A 16,455-nucleotide genomic window follows, 5' to 3' on the forward strand; every position below is an offset into this window, starting at 1 on the left:
TAGGGTATATTGTGCTCGAGAGCATGTGTTTGTTGAACTGGCACTCGTGATGCATAGTAGCATAATTATTAGTGATAAGATTACAATTGTTGTTGGTCGTGGGGTCATTGTGATTGATTTGTTAGGTACGATGTTTTGAGTTTGAAACAACCCAACTCCTATATATATCAACGATATGTCGCGATATCAACGATATGCATTTGCTTTCTATCCTCAACCACATATGCCTCAGTTTTATGATTTATGACGCCTTTGTATATTTTGCTCGAGAGCATGTTTAGAACTAGGGTATATTGTGCTTGAGAGCATGTGTTTGTTAAACTGGCACTCGTGATGCATAGTAGCATAATTATTAGTGATGAGATTACAATCGTTGTTGGTTGTGGTGTCATTGTGATTGATTTGTTAGGTACGATGTTTTGAGTTTGAAACAACCCAACTCTTATATATATCAACGATATGTCGCTATATCAACGATATGCATCTGCTTTCTATCCTCAACCACATATGCCTCAGTTTTATGATTCATGACGCCTTTGTATATTGTGCTCGAGAGCATGTTTAGAACTAGGGTATATTGTGCTCGAGAGCATGTTTAGAACTAGGGTATATTGTGCTCGAGAGCATGTGTTTGTTAAACTGGCACTCGTCATGCATAGTAGCATAATTATTAGTATGAGATTACAATCGTTGTTGGTCGTGGTGTCATTGTGATTGATTTGTTAGGTACGATGTTTTGAGTTTGAAACAACCCAACTCTTATATATATCAACGATATGTCGCGATATCAACGATATGCATCTGCTTTCTATCCTCAACCACATATGCCTCAGTTTTATGATTCATGACGCCTTTGTATATTGTGCTCGAGAGCATGTTTAGAACTAGGGTATATTATGCTCGAGAGCATGTGTTTGTTAAACTGGCACTCGTGATGTATAATAGCATAATTATTAGTGAAGAGATTACAATCATTGTTGATCGTGGTGTCATTGTGATTGATTTGTCAGGTACGATGTTTTGAGTTTGAAACAACCCAACTCCTATATATATCAACGATATGTCGCGATATCAACGATATGCATTTGCTTTCTATCATCAACCACATATGCCTCAGTTTTATGATTTATGACGCCTTTGTATATTGTGCTCGAGAGCGTGTTTAGAACTATGGTATATTGTGCTCGAGAGCATGTGTTTGTTGAACCGGCACTCGTGATGCATAGTAGCATAATTATTAGTGATAAGATTACAATTGTTGTTGGTCGTGGGGTCATTGTGATTGATTTGTTAGGTACGATGTTTTGAGTTTGAAACAACCCAACTCCTATATATATCAACGATATGTCGCGATATCAACGATATGCATCTGCTTTCTATCCTCAACCACATATGCCTCAGTTTTATGATTCATGACGCCTTTGTATATTGTGCTCGAGAGCATATTTAGAACTATGGTATATTGTGCTCGAGAGCATGTGTTTGTTGAACTTGCACTCGTGATGCATAGTAGCATAATTATTAGTGATGAGATTACAGTCGTTGTTGGTCATGGTGTCATTGTGATTGATTTGTTAGGTACGATGTTTTGAGTTTGAAATAACCCAACTCCTATATATATCAACGATATGTCGTGATATCAACGATATGCATCTGCTTTCTATCCTCTACCACATATGCCTCATTTTTATGATTCATGACGCCTTTGTATATTTTGCTCGAGAGCATGTTTAGAACTAAGAGTTGCTCGTGCCTATGGCCCGCGAGATCTCGACGCACCTGCCGCGCTACCCCCGACACGCGTGCCTTCGGCGCAAGGCATACGCATGCGAAACGCGTGCCTTCGGCACGAAACAACACGTCGCGCCTTCGGCACAAGGCTAACCACGCCTTTGGCACGAAACAACTCGTCACGCCTTTTGCGCAAAGCGTATGTGCACCTTTGGTGCGAGACAATTCGTCGCGGCGCAAGGCCAGCCCAATTGCCTATTATCCATAAGCCCAATAACATCAATTGGGTCAGCCAATTGTGCAGTACCATGTCAAATTTAGAGGCCCAACAGTTTATAAGCTCCACCGCAATTGTTGACTTTTGGATGCCTACCCCCACTATTACCATTTTTTTTTAATTGAGCCCATGCTCATGTTTCCAAACCCATAAAAAAATTTTGTCCAATGTTGACTCTTTTTGTGGGGTGGGTGAGGTAAGAAAAACCTTTTAACTCACTCCATAAAAGCTTTTTAATTCACTTTATGATTTTTTAGTGGCTATGGTTAGGAGGTGTATCGACCACGTCTCACCTTATGACATGAAATCTGTCCTCCCACTCCTTTCTGTTTTATTAGATAGATATGGATTCTTTTTGGTAAGGCTTTGTTTACTTTTTCTATGGTTTTTTTTTCCTTTTTTTCTGGATTCATTCTATCTGCAAATATATGTGTTAATCTGTGTTTAATTCGCTACAAACTAGTCAACAATATCATTAATGACAGATCATCAAGATAGCGCAAAAATGTGATCTACACTTATAAAAAGAGGTGTCTTCTCCATTCTCGAGGAGAGGCTCACATTCTCTCCATCTCCAACTTGATCACTCAAGATGAACTACGTCTGACTTGATTTCTGTTCATCAGCCGAAAACTGGATACGTAGGCAACTCATAACACCGACCTGCGATCTGTGTTCATTCAAACATCTTATACAAACCCTATTCTCCGATATTGTAAAGTCACGACTAAAATATACCTCTACATTGATTTTTTTTTTTTTTGACAATTTTACTAATCATTCAAAGTTAGGATTGAGGTGATAGAATGACACTGATGATTCTTATTTTCCCGTTCTTACTCTTCTTCTTCAGGAACAAGAAGAGGAAAGAGTGATTGTAAGTCTAAATTCTACCAAAAAAAAAAAATCCAAATTCTGATATACATAAATCCTAATTCCGTCTAATGTTTTAAGGTCTCTCCGTTCAACTTCAAATGGGATGTGGAAGATATTTGCTGAAACGAACGACACTGTCTCTTTTCACTTTTTCAGTATTGTCAATTTTCACAAGGTTTGATCCTTTAAATGCTAATGCACTGGATTAAAATACATGACTTCTGTTTTCTCTTGCAGTGGTTGAAATTCTAGGAGAGATAAGTGTAATTATTTAATTTCTAGTTAACATAGACAAGGATTAACATAATTTTAGGAAGTGCAAGTATTCATCTCAAAAGAAACCAAGCTTAGATTCAGATATAACATCTGGATTTTATCCATTCTTCAGCATAAAAAGTGTAACTTGATTACAGAAAAGTGCAACTTGATTGAAAGCCTCAAATTATTTGCTACTCTCCTTGGTTGGGTGGCCAGAGATAGCATCTTTGGCAGACTGCACAGTCTTAGTCACAGCTGCAGTAGCATCAGATAACACACCTCCCTTGGTTTCATCACCTGGTTTTGTCTGATGAATTATTTGAACGTTCTCTTTCTTTGCCGGTTGATCCTCTCCCGCTGGTGATCTATAATCTACTGTGTCTACTTCAGTCTCCTGAAAATACCATTGAATTAATCACACAATACACTGCCATAATAATAATGAAGATAGATAGATAATATTTATCATACCTTAACGTTGGAAGCCATTTAATTATAACTTGGCAAGACTGGTGATAAATTGTTGATTATCTTCATTTTATAAGATTTTTCCAAGGACACGTTGGTTCGTTTGTGTGGTATAGAATGACTGCTTCAAGTGTGTGTTGGCGTCCTCTTATTGCACATTCCTGTAAACGTTACAGATGTCACCTTCCTCTTTAGGCATGTCGACGGTTCCAAAATTAGCAGAAATAATGAATGATATTTCGGAAAGTTTGTTCCTTTATCATTTAATGGTTATGTAAGACAGTGATCAGTGGTGGTGGAGTCATCTTTCAGTTGTATAAAAATGGCAACGTGCTCAATTGGATACCACCTGATAAGCAATTCCAAAGAACGAGCTTCTCTTAATCAAAGACGACGCCCAATATTTCTACCTCGGTCAGCTTCCTCTCCATGGAGAATCAATTGTCCCATAATGCGTCGCAACACCAGTGTAGTAGTAGTTGTCCGAGCAGAAGAAAAATCCAACACTACTACTACTACTTCCACTGATGATGAATACGAGGTTCAAATTTTTGTTTGTTTTTAAGATAATTGCTTAATTATTTTTAAATGTTCAAGTTATGTGGAGTTTAAGATATTGGATACGCCAGGATTTTATGGAAGGTTCTGGAAAATGTGATCCAATATGTTCAGTTGATGATGTAAGCTCCCAAGAATTTGAAGCTTCGTACCAGCCTAAGACTGATTTGTTCAAAGCTTTTGCAATTTTGGCATCAGCTGGTGTTGGAGCTGTGGCTATTAATCACTCCTGGGTCGCAGCTAATCAGGTTCATACTTGTTACTTTAATATTGCGTTAGTGTTTAATTTGCCAATGATTTAGCCCATGGTTTTTTGGTGGACAGGATCTTGCTATGGCAATAGTATTTGGATTAGGATATGCAGGTATAGTGTTTGAGGAATCACTAGCATTCAATAAAAGTGGAGTTGGATTGTTGATGGCTGTTAGCTTATGGGTTATCCGAAGCATTGGGGTCAGTTTTTTTTTTTTTTTTTGTATTCTGTTGTATTTCTATTCACGCACTGAACCGAGGAATCCAACTTTTTGGGTTTGACAATGACATATTTTCTGGTGTAGGCTCCTTCAACAGAGATAGCTGTAGGTGAGCTAACCCGTGCAACTGCAGAAGTCAGTGAAATTGTTTTTTTCTTGCTTGGAGCAATGACCATTGTAGAGATTGTTGATGCACACCAAGGTTTTAAATTGATAACTGACAATATAACAACTAGGAAGCCACGGACACTTCTTTGGGTGGTGAGTGATATATTCTAAAAGCCACAGGTTCTTGTTGCCAGGCATCATTATGCAATGATTCTATTCTAGGATAAGGATTTTAAACTTGCTTATTTTTTAAATGTCACCATTTACCATTGAAAATAATAACATTACATTTTTATACAGTTATTCAATCTGGAGGTTAATATTTGGTATGCTTGGCTTAAACTACTGTTGTTGTTGGAATGTTTTAGAGGATTCCAAGTCGTGGTTGGACCCCACACGGCCAATATCTCACTTTGGATTCCATCTTGTTAGAGTTCTAACTTCTAAGGGACATTCCCCAGGGCGTCTAAAGGGCTCACCTGTTTCTATTATTTAGACCTTGTTATATATATATATATATATATATATATATATATATATATATATATATATATATATATATATATATATATATATATATATATAGTTGTGTGAGAGAAGGCTGAAAGTAATTAAGGCCGTATAATCTTCACGTTCATCTTCTCCAGAGTGTTGCCTTCATACTTGTTCAGTAGCTAAAACATAATTTTACTCAACTCCCGGTGGACCTCTTCTCACATCACCATGTGTATATGAATGAGTCCTGATATCTTATCTCAACTTTGTGATGACAAGAACTTTTGATTCACCATGGCTTTGTTGTTTTTCTTCCCCATAAATCAGTATCATTCCTACCTTTATTATTTATGTTAAACACACACACACACACACACACACACACACACACACACACCTTTATTATTTATGTGTGTGTGTGTGTGATGTGCAAGCGCCAAGCGCCTCTGCGTGCATGGAAATTTTTGGTATCCAATGCACAGTCTGTCTAACTCTGTTGTAATTTCAGGTCGGGTTTGTTACCTTCTTCCTCAGTTCAATTCTGGACAACTTGACATCCACTATCGTGATGGTCTCCTTACTGCGGAAACTTGTACCGCCCTCAGAGTATAGGAAGTACGTAACCACCAGCTTTACTTGTGTTTTATCTTTTTTTTCAGGGCCTTTCACGCTCCTGTTTTTGTAAAGGAAAAATTACAATCACCATTAGAATGAGGTGAAAGCGGAAACTAGAACTGTAAAATTCAGCTATTGCCTTTAAGCTGGGAAAACAATTCTTATCAAACTTGTATGGTACTTGTGGGGTTAGTCTTTTTCAGGTGTGCCCCAAGCGAGTGGGCCCACATGGGAGTTCTGCTTCAGCCTTGGGTAGCTGGGTTTATGCTACGTCAATGTCAAATTATGAGAGAGAGATTTTCATTTCATTGGAAAACCTCGACATTGTTATTTGAACTTTAAAGGGATTTTTATTTTTTATTTTTTTCTCTAATTTCTCTGTACTGGTTGTATTATTATTATTTTTTTCTAAAGCATAAATCACAAAATTGGCGACGGCAGAGTGGAAAAACTTTTGCAACTTGATACTCCCTCTTTAAGAGAACTGGAGATTAGAGATTAATTCACCATGATAGCTATGCTCGTCACTGGGGACCAACATTTGAGCCAACTGGTACACAAATTCTCGAAAAGGAACCACTCTTAAAGATCCCCCTTTAGAGTTCCACTGATCATTCATCAAGTTAATGTTTTCATACTTGTTTACCCTTTGATTTCTATCTAAATAGGTTCCTTGGAGCTGTTGTTGTGATAGCAGCAAATGCTGGTGGTGCATGGACTCCTATCGGTGATGTTACCACAACAATGCTGTGGATACATGGGCAAATCTCTACCCTGCCAACAATGAAGGTGTTTCTCAATTATTTTTTAATAAAGTGTAGGTCTTTTTGGTTTAAAATAGTCATTATCACCCTTTTGTTTCTGGAAAAGCTTTAGGATATTCATATCAACTGGCTCCTTTTCTGTGTGTTGGTTCTTCTTTGTTTTGTTTTTAAATATCACAATAGGAAGAAAATAGGAATGTGCCAGGACGACCCAGATGATATTGTCTAAATCTCACAAACCTGGGGATGCTAATATCTCTGGCTCACTAGCTGGCATGGTTGGATTCGAGCATGCAGGATGTTGACTCTCCTTCATAATTCTCATGAAGGGAATTCTGTACCAGAAACAGGATCCCTTAACAATCATCTTAAAGTTAATGCTAAAGATGAAGTTTCAGTCAGACACATTATACGGCTTATACCCCCACTCTCCCATCTATAGGTAACTAGAGTTACAAACCCGAACTGTGATATGAACCATCAAGACAAACTGTTCCTGTAACCTTGCAAATTGGCATCCTTAAGTGGTTACTGTCAGTCCGTCATTGGTGCTTACTGTTTAATTGTTTATTATCCAATGGAGAAGTAGATAAAACTGATCCAGCCACAAGGCATTTAGAGGGAAGTTACAGCCCCTAAATCTGTAATTGAAGACCAATATAACTTCATACTTTCAAAATGTGTACTCCAAAATCCAAATTCTCTCTCGTTCGTTCTAAAGTAAATTTTTGGCCTGCAGGATTTATTTATTCCTTCTTTTGTTTCTCTGGCTGTCCCATTGGCTCTTATGTCCTTTACTAGGTATGATTCTCGGATAACCAAACACATCCACATAATTTTTGGGTTTCTTTTTAACAGATTTCTTATTATTCTAGTTATTCTTTTGTTTAGCGAGGTTGATGGGAAGGGTCAGGACTCTACCAGTGTCTTGGCATCTGAACAGATGGCTCCTCGAGGACAACTTGTTTTTGCTGTTGGCATTGGGGCTTTGCTGTTTGTTCCAGTGTTCAAGGCAATCACTGGTCTGCCTCCTTACATGGGTATACTACTTGGCCTTGGAGTTCTTTGGATTTTGACAGATGCTATTCATTATGGGGAATCTGAAAGGCTGAGGTTGAAAGTACCACAAGCTTTATCTCGCATTGATACTCAAGGAGCCCTTTTCTTCCTTGGAATCCTTTTGTCTGTCAGCAGGTATTATTGAACTTTCTTGGAAATTTTGCACTCTGCAATCACTGCACTCAACTGGTTTATGTTGTTGAAATTTTTTGTTTTATGGATACTTGCGATATTGCTATAAGAATGAAGTGTCTGTGCATGCATATGGTTTGGAGTGCTCCTACTCATTAAGTGTCTAACCTGATTACGGAGGCCGAAAAGGCCAGAAGCACACCTAAATCCCAGGGTGTAGTTAACTTTTGGAATATTTGAAGTTATAATTGCTGAACTATCTTAGACATTTGAAAAGATTATCATTTAAATTAATAGAGTACTGAACAGAAATTCAGTACTATATTTAATTACCCAAAATGTTTGAAAATAACCCCTTACCAATGGTAACCTCAAAAACTCGGGTTTGCAAGCACTTTATGAAAAGCAAGAAATTTCCGTGGTTTAAATCTCAATAATCTCAAATTTTGTTTTAAACTAATATTCATTTATTTCTATATGATATATATCTAGCTCCTGATATTGTATACTATAAGCCTAGGTGCGCCTAGCAGATGCCTCTCTCTCTCTCCTCCGTTTCTTAAATGAGCTATACAACTGATACATTTTCTGTTTCTTCTACATTTAATTGTTCATTTGCTGACAGTTTTGAATTTGGGAACTTCTTAGCCTAGAGGCTGCAGGACTCCTTAGAGAATTGGCTAATTATCTGGATGCCCACATCCCTAATGTTGAGCTCATTGCAAGTGCAATAGGGGTGGTATCTGCAATTATAGATAATGTTCCATTGGTTGCTGCGACAATGGGAATGTACACCTTATCATCTTTCCCTCAAGATTCTGAGTTTTGGCAGCTAATTGCATATTGTGCTGGTACTGGTGGATCCATGCTAGTTATTGGATCTGCGGCTGGGGTCGCATTTATGGGAATGGAGAAGGTGGACTTTTTCTGGTACCTTCGGAAGGTACTTTGGCCCTATTACTGCTATGCTGTTATAAAACATAACCAAATTTACTGTGTTTATCGCACAGCTGAGTTTGTTTTTTGTGTGTAGGTGAGTGGGTTTGCTCTTGCAGGTTATACTGCTGGCATTTTTGCCTATCTAGCAACTCATAATCTCCACAGCTCTCTCCCGACCACTCTAGCGGAGGTTCCATTCCTATCCGGTTCATAAAGCAAGAGAATGAGTGCTGTTAGCCACTGTAGATTTGTTCTGGAGAATAAATAACTCTCAAGTCTCAAGTAGTATCGCCAGTAATGACCATTTTCAAAGATTGTAAAGGGCCAATGTCTTGCGCATTCCTGGTGTATTTATATATCTTACTTGCTGGTTCTACCAAACAATATATCAGCCAAGAGATAGCTATGGTGAAATCAGAACGTGCTTGCTGAACATGACAGATGCTACGATGAAATTTCCATATTCAGGATTAATGCAAACATAAAGATTGATCTCCGAAATTGAAGACAATTGGACTGGGTTGAGCAGGTATTATATGACCCAATACCGTGGATATTATGTGCCCACTGCCCAGTAAAGAGTATTGCTTTTGATGGATGCAATGACAATCAATTTTGATGGGTGCTGGCTGATATATGTGGTGGCCAGTTATGCATAGAATTCTTCTTTTAGCTGAAATTTTCACTCTTTCCAGTGTCTTTTCCGTTTATCTTTACCACCTTTACTTCAATTGCTTACTAGGCTTTTAAGAAACATTCCGAAGCATCACACAATATTCATTACTTGGAGGCGAAGGTCTGCTCGGGTTGCGTTATTGTACGTCCAAAAGGAGAAACCTTGTATTTCATTGAACTACAAGGCATTTTATCGAGCACAAATTCTTATGAAATAGAGATGCATTGGTACTGCAAATCAACTGCCAATTTTCTTCTTAGTAGACTCTAGCTTTGGATCTACCAGTACTCAACTGAAGGTGCAAGAAATAGAAAATTGCACTTTCTAAATTGATGTCCAAGCATGATTGAGAATTAGATCTAGCTTTGAACAAGACCATTTCCGATTCCGTGTTGCTACTAAGCCTGATTGTTAAGAAGAAGAGAATGGACATAACAAGACACTCCGTAGTTGTACAATGGTCATAAAACAAGAGTAGAACACATACAACAAGACCGTTTGCAAAAGAAATAGTACACATATAAACTGAATATAGATAACACCAGATTGCCCCATATGCACACCACCAAAGGGATTTATTCAGCTTGAAATACTTCGATCTTCATACCATGCTTGTTTCCTATCATCCCGAACGTCAATCCTTGCTGAAAGCCTGAAAACACCAGTTAAAAAGGCACGCATTAATTACTTTCTCAATTCAACCAAGGGATTCACTCAACCGTACGTGAATGAAAAGAGGAAGCCACATTCTAGGAACCAAAAAAGGTGGAAGAAGTGGCTGGAGGAGCATGTTTCAAACCATTGCGGCCTTCTGGTCATATTTTCTGAAACGAAGCATGAAATGTATGGTAGCTAATCATCCCAATTTCCATCAGTATTCATCTTACGGAACATATATTTTCAAGGCCGTTGCCTGATCCTTTTTGGAACTATTAGCGTAGTATGCCAAGGCTACTTCTCTCTCTCTCTCTCGAAACTTTTCCAAACCAGCCTTTGTTCAATTTCAAAACGTTCGCTTACATTATTTGGGTCAGGGCTTCAGACCACAGGGGTCTGATAAGTGATAAGCAAGTCACACTTATATTTAGCACTTCTACAGAAAAATTACTTTATGACAACTAAGACAACTACTTCAAGTCTAACTAGGTAAAGCAGCTAGTTGTAAAAAGGACGTACATGCATGAAATGACCATAAGATCATTTTTATTTGAGATGTGAATCTTGTACCACTTACATTGTCTTCTTTCCCAGCATGGTTTTCAGTCTTCGCTGGTTCATCCAACTCCGAAGTCAGGATTGGAGGATGCCCGAGTTAAGACTTATAAATTATAATTGACCTACTTAAGAATTAAGATCTAAACCGATTTACATGTGAAAAAGGCTTACAAATTCTTAAAAAAACAAATGCTGTATTACTTTGTAACCGAACGAACTGATTTGACTAAGCTAAATGTTAGTCGACTATTGTTTTTTATTAGTCTGTCTAGAACTTCACAACTTGTTCAAAAAGGAATGGCCAAGCATCTGGCCGAGACGAACTTGAGATGTGGTGGTAAGGTGCAGATTATCTTCTTTAAGATTTAGTCCCTTGGCGTTTACATAGGTCACATTAGGAAGATTGATTCCACGCTGAGCTTCCCTCACCACCTCTACAAATGGGCCTTCTCCTGATGCTAGTGCTACCTGCAAAAAACCCAGAAATGCAATCTTAATTACAACAGGGAATCTGGAGAAATGTATAAAAGGCTCGGAACAACCTTGCTAATTAATAAAGATTCTAAAACTTAAAACTCTGAAATAGCATTTACTTTTGAATAATATTAGATTCTTATAGAAGTATTATCTTGAGAAATTACTTTTTAAATATCTTAAGTGATATCAATTGTGAGTTATATATTTTTAAAAAAAGGCAAAAGGAAAAATACTTAATGCAGAAACATGCAGAGGATACCTTTCTTCCCATAAATATAAATTAAAATACCAGAAGAATATTTCGTTAACATCATTACTGTCACATACTCAAATCATGTCACAAACTCACAAAGAGAAATACCTGAATAACGGGGAGAGAAAGAGAATGAAGATCGGCACGTAAGTCCTGAATGAATTTCTCCATCTTTCCTTTGTAAGAATATGCATCCTCTCGCTTAACAGTGTCACTCTCGCCTTGATACCAAAGCAGTGCTTGGATCAACCCACCTTCCTTCAAGGACGCATTGGCGCGCGCCACTAAATCATTATAGTGACCCGTCCCTCTCGTCCATTCCCTTATCTTTGTACCTCCAATGGCACAAGGGACTAGACCCACTAATCCAATTCTCGAGAGAATTTTATTCGCAAAAGGCATCCCAGGACCAACTCCACAAGCTTTACCTACATCAATGTCGATATGAAGAGGGTCATGGGCTTCTTCCCACTGGAGTCCAGCATTGAGTCGGAGAATCGAAGGGTTGGGTTGGCATGCAGGCGGTACTTTTCCATCCCACTTGTTACCACTAACACCACCTCTTCCAGCCATGTTACTCTGACCAGCAAGAAGAAATATGTTTTTAGGACCATAATCTGCTGAGCTCACAAGTCCAGAGTATAAAAGCGTGAACGACAAGAAGACCAACATGGCTGCTGGCTTCAGAGTTCAGAAGAATATATAAGGACTTTTAAATTCTAGGTTAGTGGTGATTTAATAATAATAGATTTGTTCCATCTGTTTATGGTATAAGTTCTAATATATATATGGGCCCACGATTCTCTCTGAGTCCATATATAAGCGTGAACGCCTAAGCTTTCTTATGAACAATCTAAAATATTAGGTATTTTCTCATTTCTATTTGATTTTACAAAAACTATACATATCACTGATTTTCCAACACATTAAAAAAAGTATATTGAACAATATGCTACATCCTCGTAACTCTACTCTGCTCCAACTTGTAAAGCTGTAAGCATATATACGAGAGGACTGTTGGGATGTACAGCTATAGAGAGCAAAATGTATAATTCATTCAAAATCCAAGTAGCTTAAAGAGTAAAGACCACAATATAAGTAATAAGTAGCACTAACACGAACTGTTGTAAGCATATATACGAACTCATTGTTGTTACAAACTTGCAATCTAACACTAATGAGACCTTATGAAACCAATTTGTTGTTTAGTTTGCTTAATAGTAATGGGTTTATGAGCCTATGACAAACTACGGCCATGAGCCCATAATATAAACTAAATTCTGCTCCCTAAAATTACAGTGATGGATCTGAATTATTGAACAGAAACAATTATCCGAGCTGTTGGACTCGTCAAGACTACTGGACTACGCCCATAATATAAACTAAATTCTGCTCCCTAAAATTACAGTGATGAATCTGAATTATTGAACAGAAACAATTATCCGAGCTGCTGGACTCGTCAAGACTACTGGACTACCAGTGAGAGTCAATCAAAACAATCAAAACTGTGAAGGCACAAACAATTTTTTTCTTCCCTTCTTCATTTGGTTTTCTGAGATAATTGAAATCAGGCCGAAGGCAAAACAGGAGTTTATAGTCACTGATTGAAGAACTAGAGAGACAACAAAATATCTAAAGGTCAAGTAAAACTTCAAAATTCGGATTAAAAAAAAGATGAAATGAAAAGAAAACGAAAAACAATTAATCTACAAAGAAGACTCAAACAAGGATCAATACCATAATTTCATTCATATGTCATGCATCTGTAAGGAGTAGGGCAAAAAAAGCATTTAGTCCAATAAGACAAATTCCTACAGCCAAAGAGATAAGCTGTTCATGGCTTATGATAAACAAAAGAAACAGAAACAGAAACAGTGATCATATATAGAATGGGTTAACCCTGTGACCAGCGAGATGATGTCCAGAGAAACCCAGCTATTACATTGACCTAACCATTATCAGCTCAATAGGATGCTGTTATAATGCAACGATACGTGAGGCACCCAAACCAGAAGAAGAGACAGCTCCCCCACAGCTTACACAATCGTCTCAAAAAGTAACTTGCTTCACCTGAAATGAACACAAATGAACTTCTCAAATAAATAACTACACAACTAAAATAACAATTCTAGAGAAATTAAATATATCCTAACATTTGGAGCTGCAACCTGCAGACTGTAATGATTATCTATCGATAGTTCATACCAAACGATAACAACTAAATCAAAATTTATCCTCGAACCTTAGAAATATGATCTTCAACCAAAATATGGGAGCAGAATTAACAACTGACGAGAGGAGAACCACTGCAGTGAACATCAGAAGCATCCGATATCCTTTGTTTTGGAGACAAAGTTGAATTAGCAGCAACATCGACCTCCAGGGTCATGATATTCTTCCTCTTTTGAGTTTCTATCTTAGGCTTATCCTCAGCCACTTCTAGAATAGGACTCAAAGGCTCTGGCTGCCTATGTTGCTGGGTTATCATTGCTTGAGCTTCAGCAACAACTGAGACATTGTCATCGGTGGCATATAGTATACTCTGAATCGCAGCAACCACCTGAAAACAACTAATTAAGCATTACCAACATAGAACTGTGTTAATCACAAAAAAACAACAATCCATACAAAGAACAGTTGGAACATACAGGTAAGTGCTCAATGTCAGGAGTCTGGCACAAAATCTCAATATCCCGCAACTTGGCAAAGTAAAAATCCCTCTCTTTCTCGAGACTATCAACTGAAAGCTTCAGCTCGGTGATCTGTATTAAGCAACATTAATGTTAGGCTACCAATCAACATGTTGCAGAATTTTCAGTTAAGTTACTGAAGTTACCTGTTCATCATAAGCAGGCCCTCCACTAGACGATGGTCGAGCAACCTTAGCAGCAGCATTGTTCACTGGATGAGCATCATTCTTCCGAGAGTTATGTGAGGAATGCACTTTGGGAGCAGCGGTTGAAGACTTGGCTGATGGTTGTGCAGATGCAGCCCTCTTTCCAACTTCCTTTGACCCTTTACAGGCCTCTCTTCTTTCCAATGGATTGTAGCTGAATTCAAACCATAGACACTCAAAAACAAAATACCTTGCATATATATTCACCTAACTTACAAAAAGAGAATCCTTTAACTCTCAAGATGCATACAACCAACGCCCAAAATATCGCCGATATATCCAATATATCTTGGTAAATTGGTACACCGATATCGATATTTCCGACATATATCTACCGAATATTAAACCCTTTTTTTCCAATATATATTGGAATTTCCGATATGAAACTTTATATCGCCAAGATAATCAATATATTCGATATTTATGATATATATCGTTTGACTTTTTGACCATTTTTTAATATAAATCCGACAATTCCAATATATTTCCGATATATTTATATCCGATATTTCTGATATTTTAAATAGTTTGGACTGATCACGAAAAAAATAGATATATCCGATATATATCGGTTTTTAGGTACACCGATGTATTCATCGATATGATATTTTGGGCCTTGCATACAACAACCCCAGAATAGCATAATCCAATTTTAATTCCAAAAATTATGTCTTCAGATTCAAAATTATTCATAAATGCCCAAATTAAGCATACAAATCAGTAGATAAATAAATTGAACAAGAGTAAATCGAGATTACTTGTTAGACTGGCCGCCACCACTAACAGAATCAAAGTAACGTTTCATCCACTGCATGAACTCCAGATTATCCAATGGCCTTCCCTTCACAAGCTTACTCACCTCGATATGCTAAAACCCACAAAAAAAAAAAAAAAAAAAAAAAAAATCAACATTTCTAAACAAAAAACAAATACCCAATAATAATAATTCAGACTGAATTTTCCAACCTTTGTAATCTTAAGTTTGTTAAAAACATCTTGAAGAACCTTAAAATTCTGAATCATTTCATACTCGCTCTTGGCATCGAAATTAACTTTATGCATCGGCACAATTCCAGGGTGAACTGAATCCATTAATTGACAATGAACCGCACCAGAACATCCCTAAATTTTCATAAATTTAAGGTAAATAAAAACCGATATTTGGTAATACAGAAATTAAATGACTAATTCGATTATACCTCTTCTACTTTTGAGAGATTGAGTTGAAGAGTGGAATTAATCCAAGCCAAGATCTCTGACCTTCCGACGAAATATGCCGCGTCCATCATTCCGATATTTGTTGCCATTTCGATATTAATTGTTTTTTTCTTCGTCCTCAAAAGTTAAAAGAGAGAGAGAAGTAGGGTTTTGATTTTTAAAATAATGTTTTTGAGGTGTGGGCGGGATTACTGTTTTTGAATGTAGTTTCAAAACTGTGGATAAGTTTTGTTGCGAACCAGAACATCGAACTTCGTATATTATGTTCGTTTCTGACAGGTGTCACTGAAGGAAGGATTTATTCTTCGTGTTTGATAAATAAAGTATTGTTTATCATGTGTGAAAACTGTTGCAAATCAAACACGTGGCGATGCACGGCTGGATTGGAATAATGGGGTTGCGTTTTATTAATGGGACTGTAGAAATTTTTATTCTCGCAAGATTGAATTTATAGGCGGAAGTTTGTGATTTTTTATTTTGACACTTAAACAAACTCAAAATTGTTAGGGTATTTATAAGTTTCGATTAGGCTAATATTTTGAAGATATGATTTCCTAACTATTCTAAATATTGTCACAAATAATCAAAAAAAATTAAATTTGCCAAATGTAGTTAATAATTTACAAAATTTGGCTAATTGTAGACCGTTCATTTTCACTATTTTTGATACTATATTTGACAAGTTTAGATTTTATTTTTTATTTTATTATTTGTGACAATGTTTAAAATAGTTAGGAGATCGTATCTACAAAATATTAGCTTAATCCGAAACTTATAAATATCCTAACGATTTTGAGTTTGTTTACGTGTCAAGATAAAATATGTCCCTAAAACCCCTCCCTTTGCTAATTGAGACTTGAGAGAAATAGTGCAGGAATTAATAATTTCAAGTTCCAACTGAAATCACTTTATTTGAGCTCATAAGTACGTCATAAAACTATAAAACAAACATCAGGTTCTATCATTA

At 37.1% G+C, this 16,455-nt stretch overlaps 3 protein-coding genes across 3 annotated transcripts; 1 reads left to right on the forward strand and 2 right to left on the reverse strand.

Annotated features, from left to right (window-relative positions):
- The first annotated feature begins 3,755 nt into the window (after positions 1–3,755).
- NHD1 (sodium:hydrogen antiporter 1) lies at positions 3,756–9,441 on the forward strand. The gene is made up of 10 exons (XM_086592120.1): positions 3,756–4,151; positions 4,240–4,416; positions 4,493–4,621; positions 4,726–4,902; positions 5,753–5,859; positions 6,528–6,648; positions 7,363–7,424; positions 7,515–7,817; positions 8,463–8,757; positions 8,848–9,441. Exons 1-10 carry the CDS (start codon positions 3,933–3,935, stop codon positions 8,965–8,967), a joined length of 1,710 nt encoding a protein of 569 aa, XP_086448246.1. The 5' UTR covers positions 3,756–3,932; the 3' UTR covers positions 8,968–9,441.
- A 1,377-nt stretch (positions 9,442–10,818) lies between these two features.
- Positions 10,819–12,008, reverse strand: LOC147520573 (putative carbohydrate esterase At4g34215). Its single transcript, XM_086594966.1, has 2 exons — positions 11,483–12,008; positions 10,819–11,112 (listed from the first exon to the last, which is right to left on the reverse strand). Exons 1-2 carry the CDS (start codon positions 11,945–11,947, stop codon positions 10,921–10,923), a joined length of 657 nt encoding a protein of 218 aa, XP_086451092.1. The 5' UTR covers positions 11,948–12,008; the 3' UTR covers positions 10,819–10,920.
- Positions 12,009–13,100: 1,092 nt separating this feature from the next.
- Positions 13,101–15,727, reverse strand: EB1C (end binding protein 1C). The gene is made up of 7 exons (XM_086594965.1): positions 15,470–15,727; positions 15,237–15,392; positions 15,029–15,138; positions 14,211–14,424; positions 14,023–14,136; positions 13,617–13,934; positions 13,101–13,444 (listed from the first exon to the last, which is right to left on the reverse strand). Exons 1-6 carry the CDS (start codon positions 15,575–15,577, stop codon positions 13,656–13,658), a joined length of 981 nt encoding a protein of 326 aa, XP_086451091.1. The 5' UTR covers positions 15,578–15,727; the 3' UTR covers positions 13,101–13,444; positions 13,617–13,655.
- Between the last annotated feature and the right edge of the window lie 728 nt (positions 15,728–16,455).

The sequence above is a fragment of the Coptis chinensis genome, chromosome 2 (assembly GCF_015680905.1).
Source record: "Coptis chinensis isolate HL-2020 chromosome 2, ASM1568090v1, whole genome shotgun sequence".
NCBI lineage: Eukaryota > Viridiplantae > Streptophyta > Magnoliopsida > Ranunculales > Ranunculaceae > Coptis > Coptis chinensis.

What these genes read in the sequence shown, in the direction of transcription:
- LOC147520573 (XM_086594966.1), bottom strand. Translation starts at nt 11,947, where the DNA reads ATGGCTGGAAGAGGTGGTGTTAGTGGTAACAAGTGGGATGGAAAAGTA. An exon ending in TTTCTCTCCCCGTTATTCAG is followed by an intron (nt 11,113 to 11,482) that starts GTATTTCTCTTT and finishes GGTTTTTTGCAG; the next exon opens with GTAGCACTAGCATCAGGAGA.
- EB1C (XM_086594965.1), bottom strand. Translation starts at nt 15,577, where the DNA reads ATGGCAACAAATATCGGAATGATGGACGCGGCATATTTCGTCGGAAGG. An exon ending in ATCTCTCAAAAGTAGAAGAG is followed by an intron (nt 15,393 to 15,469) that starts GTATAATCGAAT and finishes ATGAAAATTTAG; the next exon opens with GGATGTTCTGGTGCGGTTCA. An exon ending in CTGACATTGAGCACTTACCT is followed by an intron (nt 13,935 to 14,022) that starts GTATGTTCCAAC and finishes AGTTGTTTTCAG; the next exon opens with GTGGTTGCTGCGATTCAGAG.
- NHD1 (XM_086592120.1), top strand. Translation starts at nt 3,933, where the DNA reads ATGGCAACGTGCTCAATTGGATACCACCTGATAAGCAATTCCAAAGAA. An exon ending in CCACTGATGATGAATACGAG is followed by an intron (nt 4,152 to 4,239) that starts GTTCAAATTTTT and finishes TGGATACGCCAG; the next exon opens with GATTTTATGGAAGGTTCTGG. An exon ending in GGGTTATCCGAAGCATTGGG is followed by an intron (nt 4,622 to 4,725) that starts GTCAGTTTTTTT and finishes TTTCTGGTGTAG; the next exon opens with GCTCCTTCAACAGAGATAGC.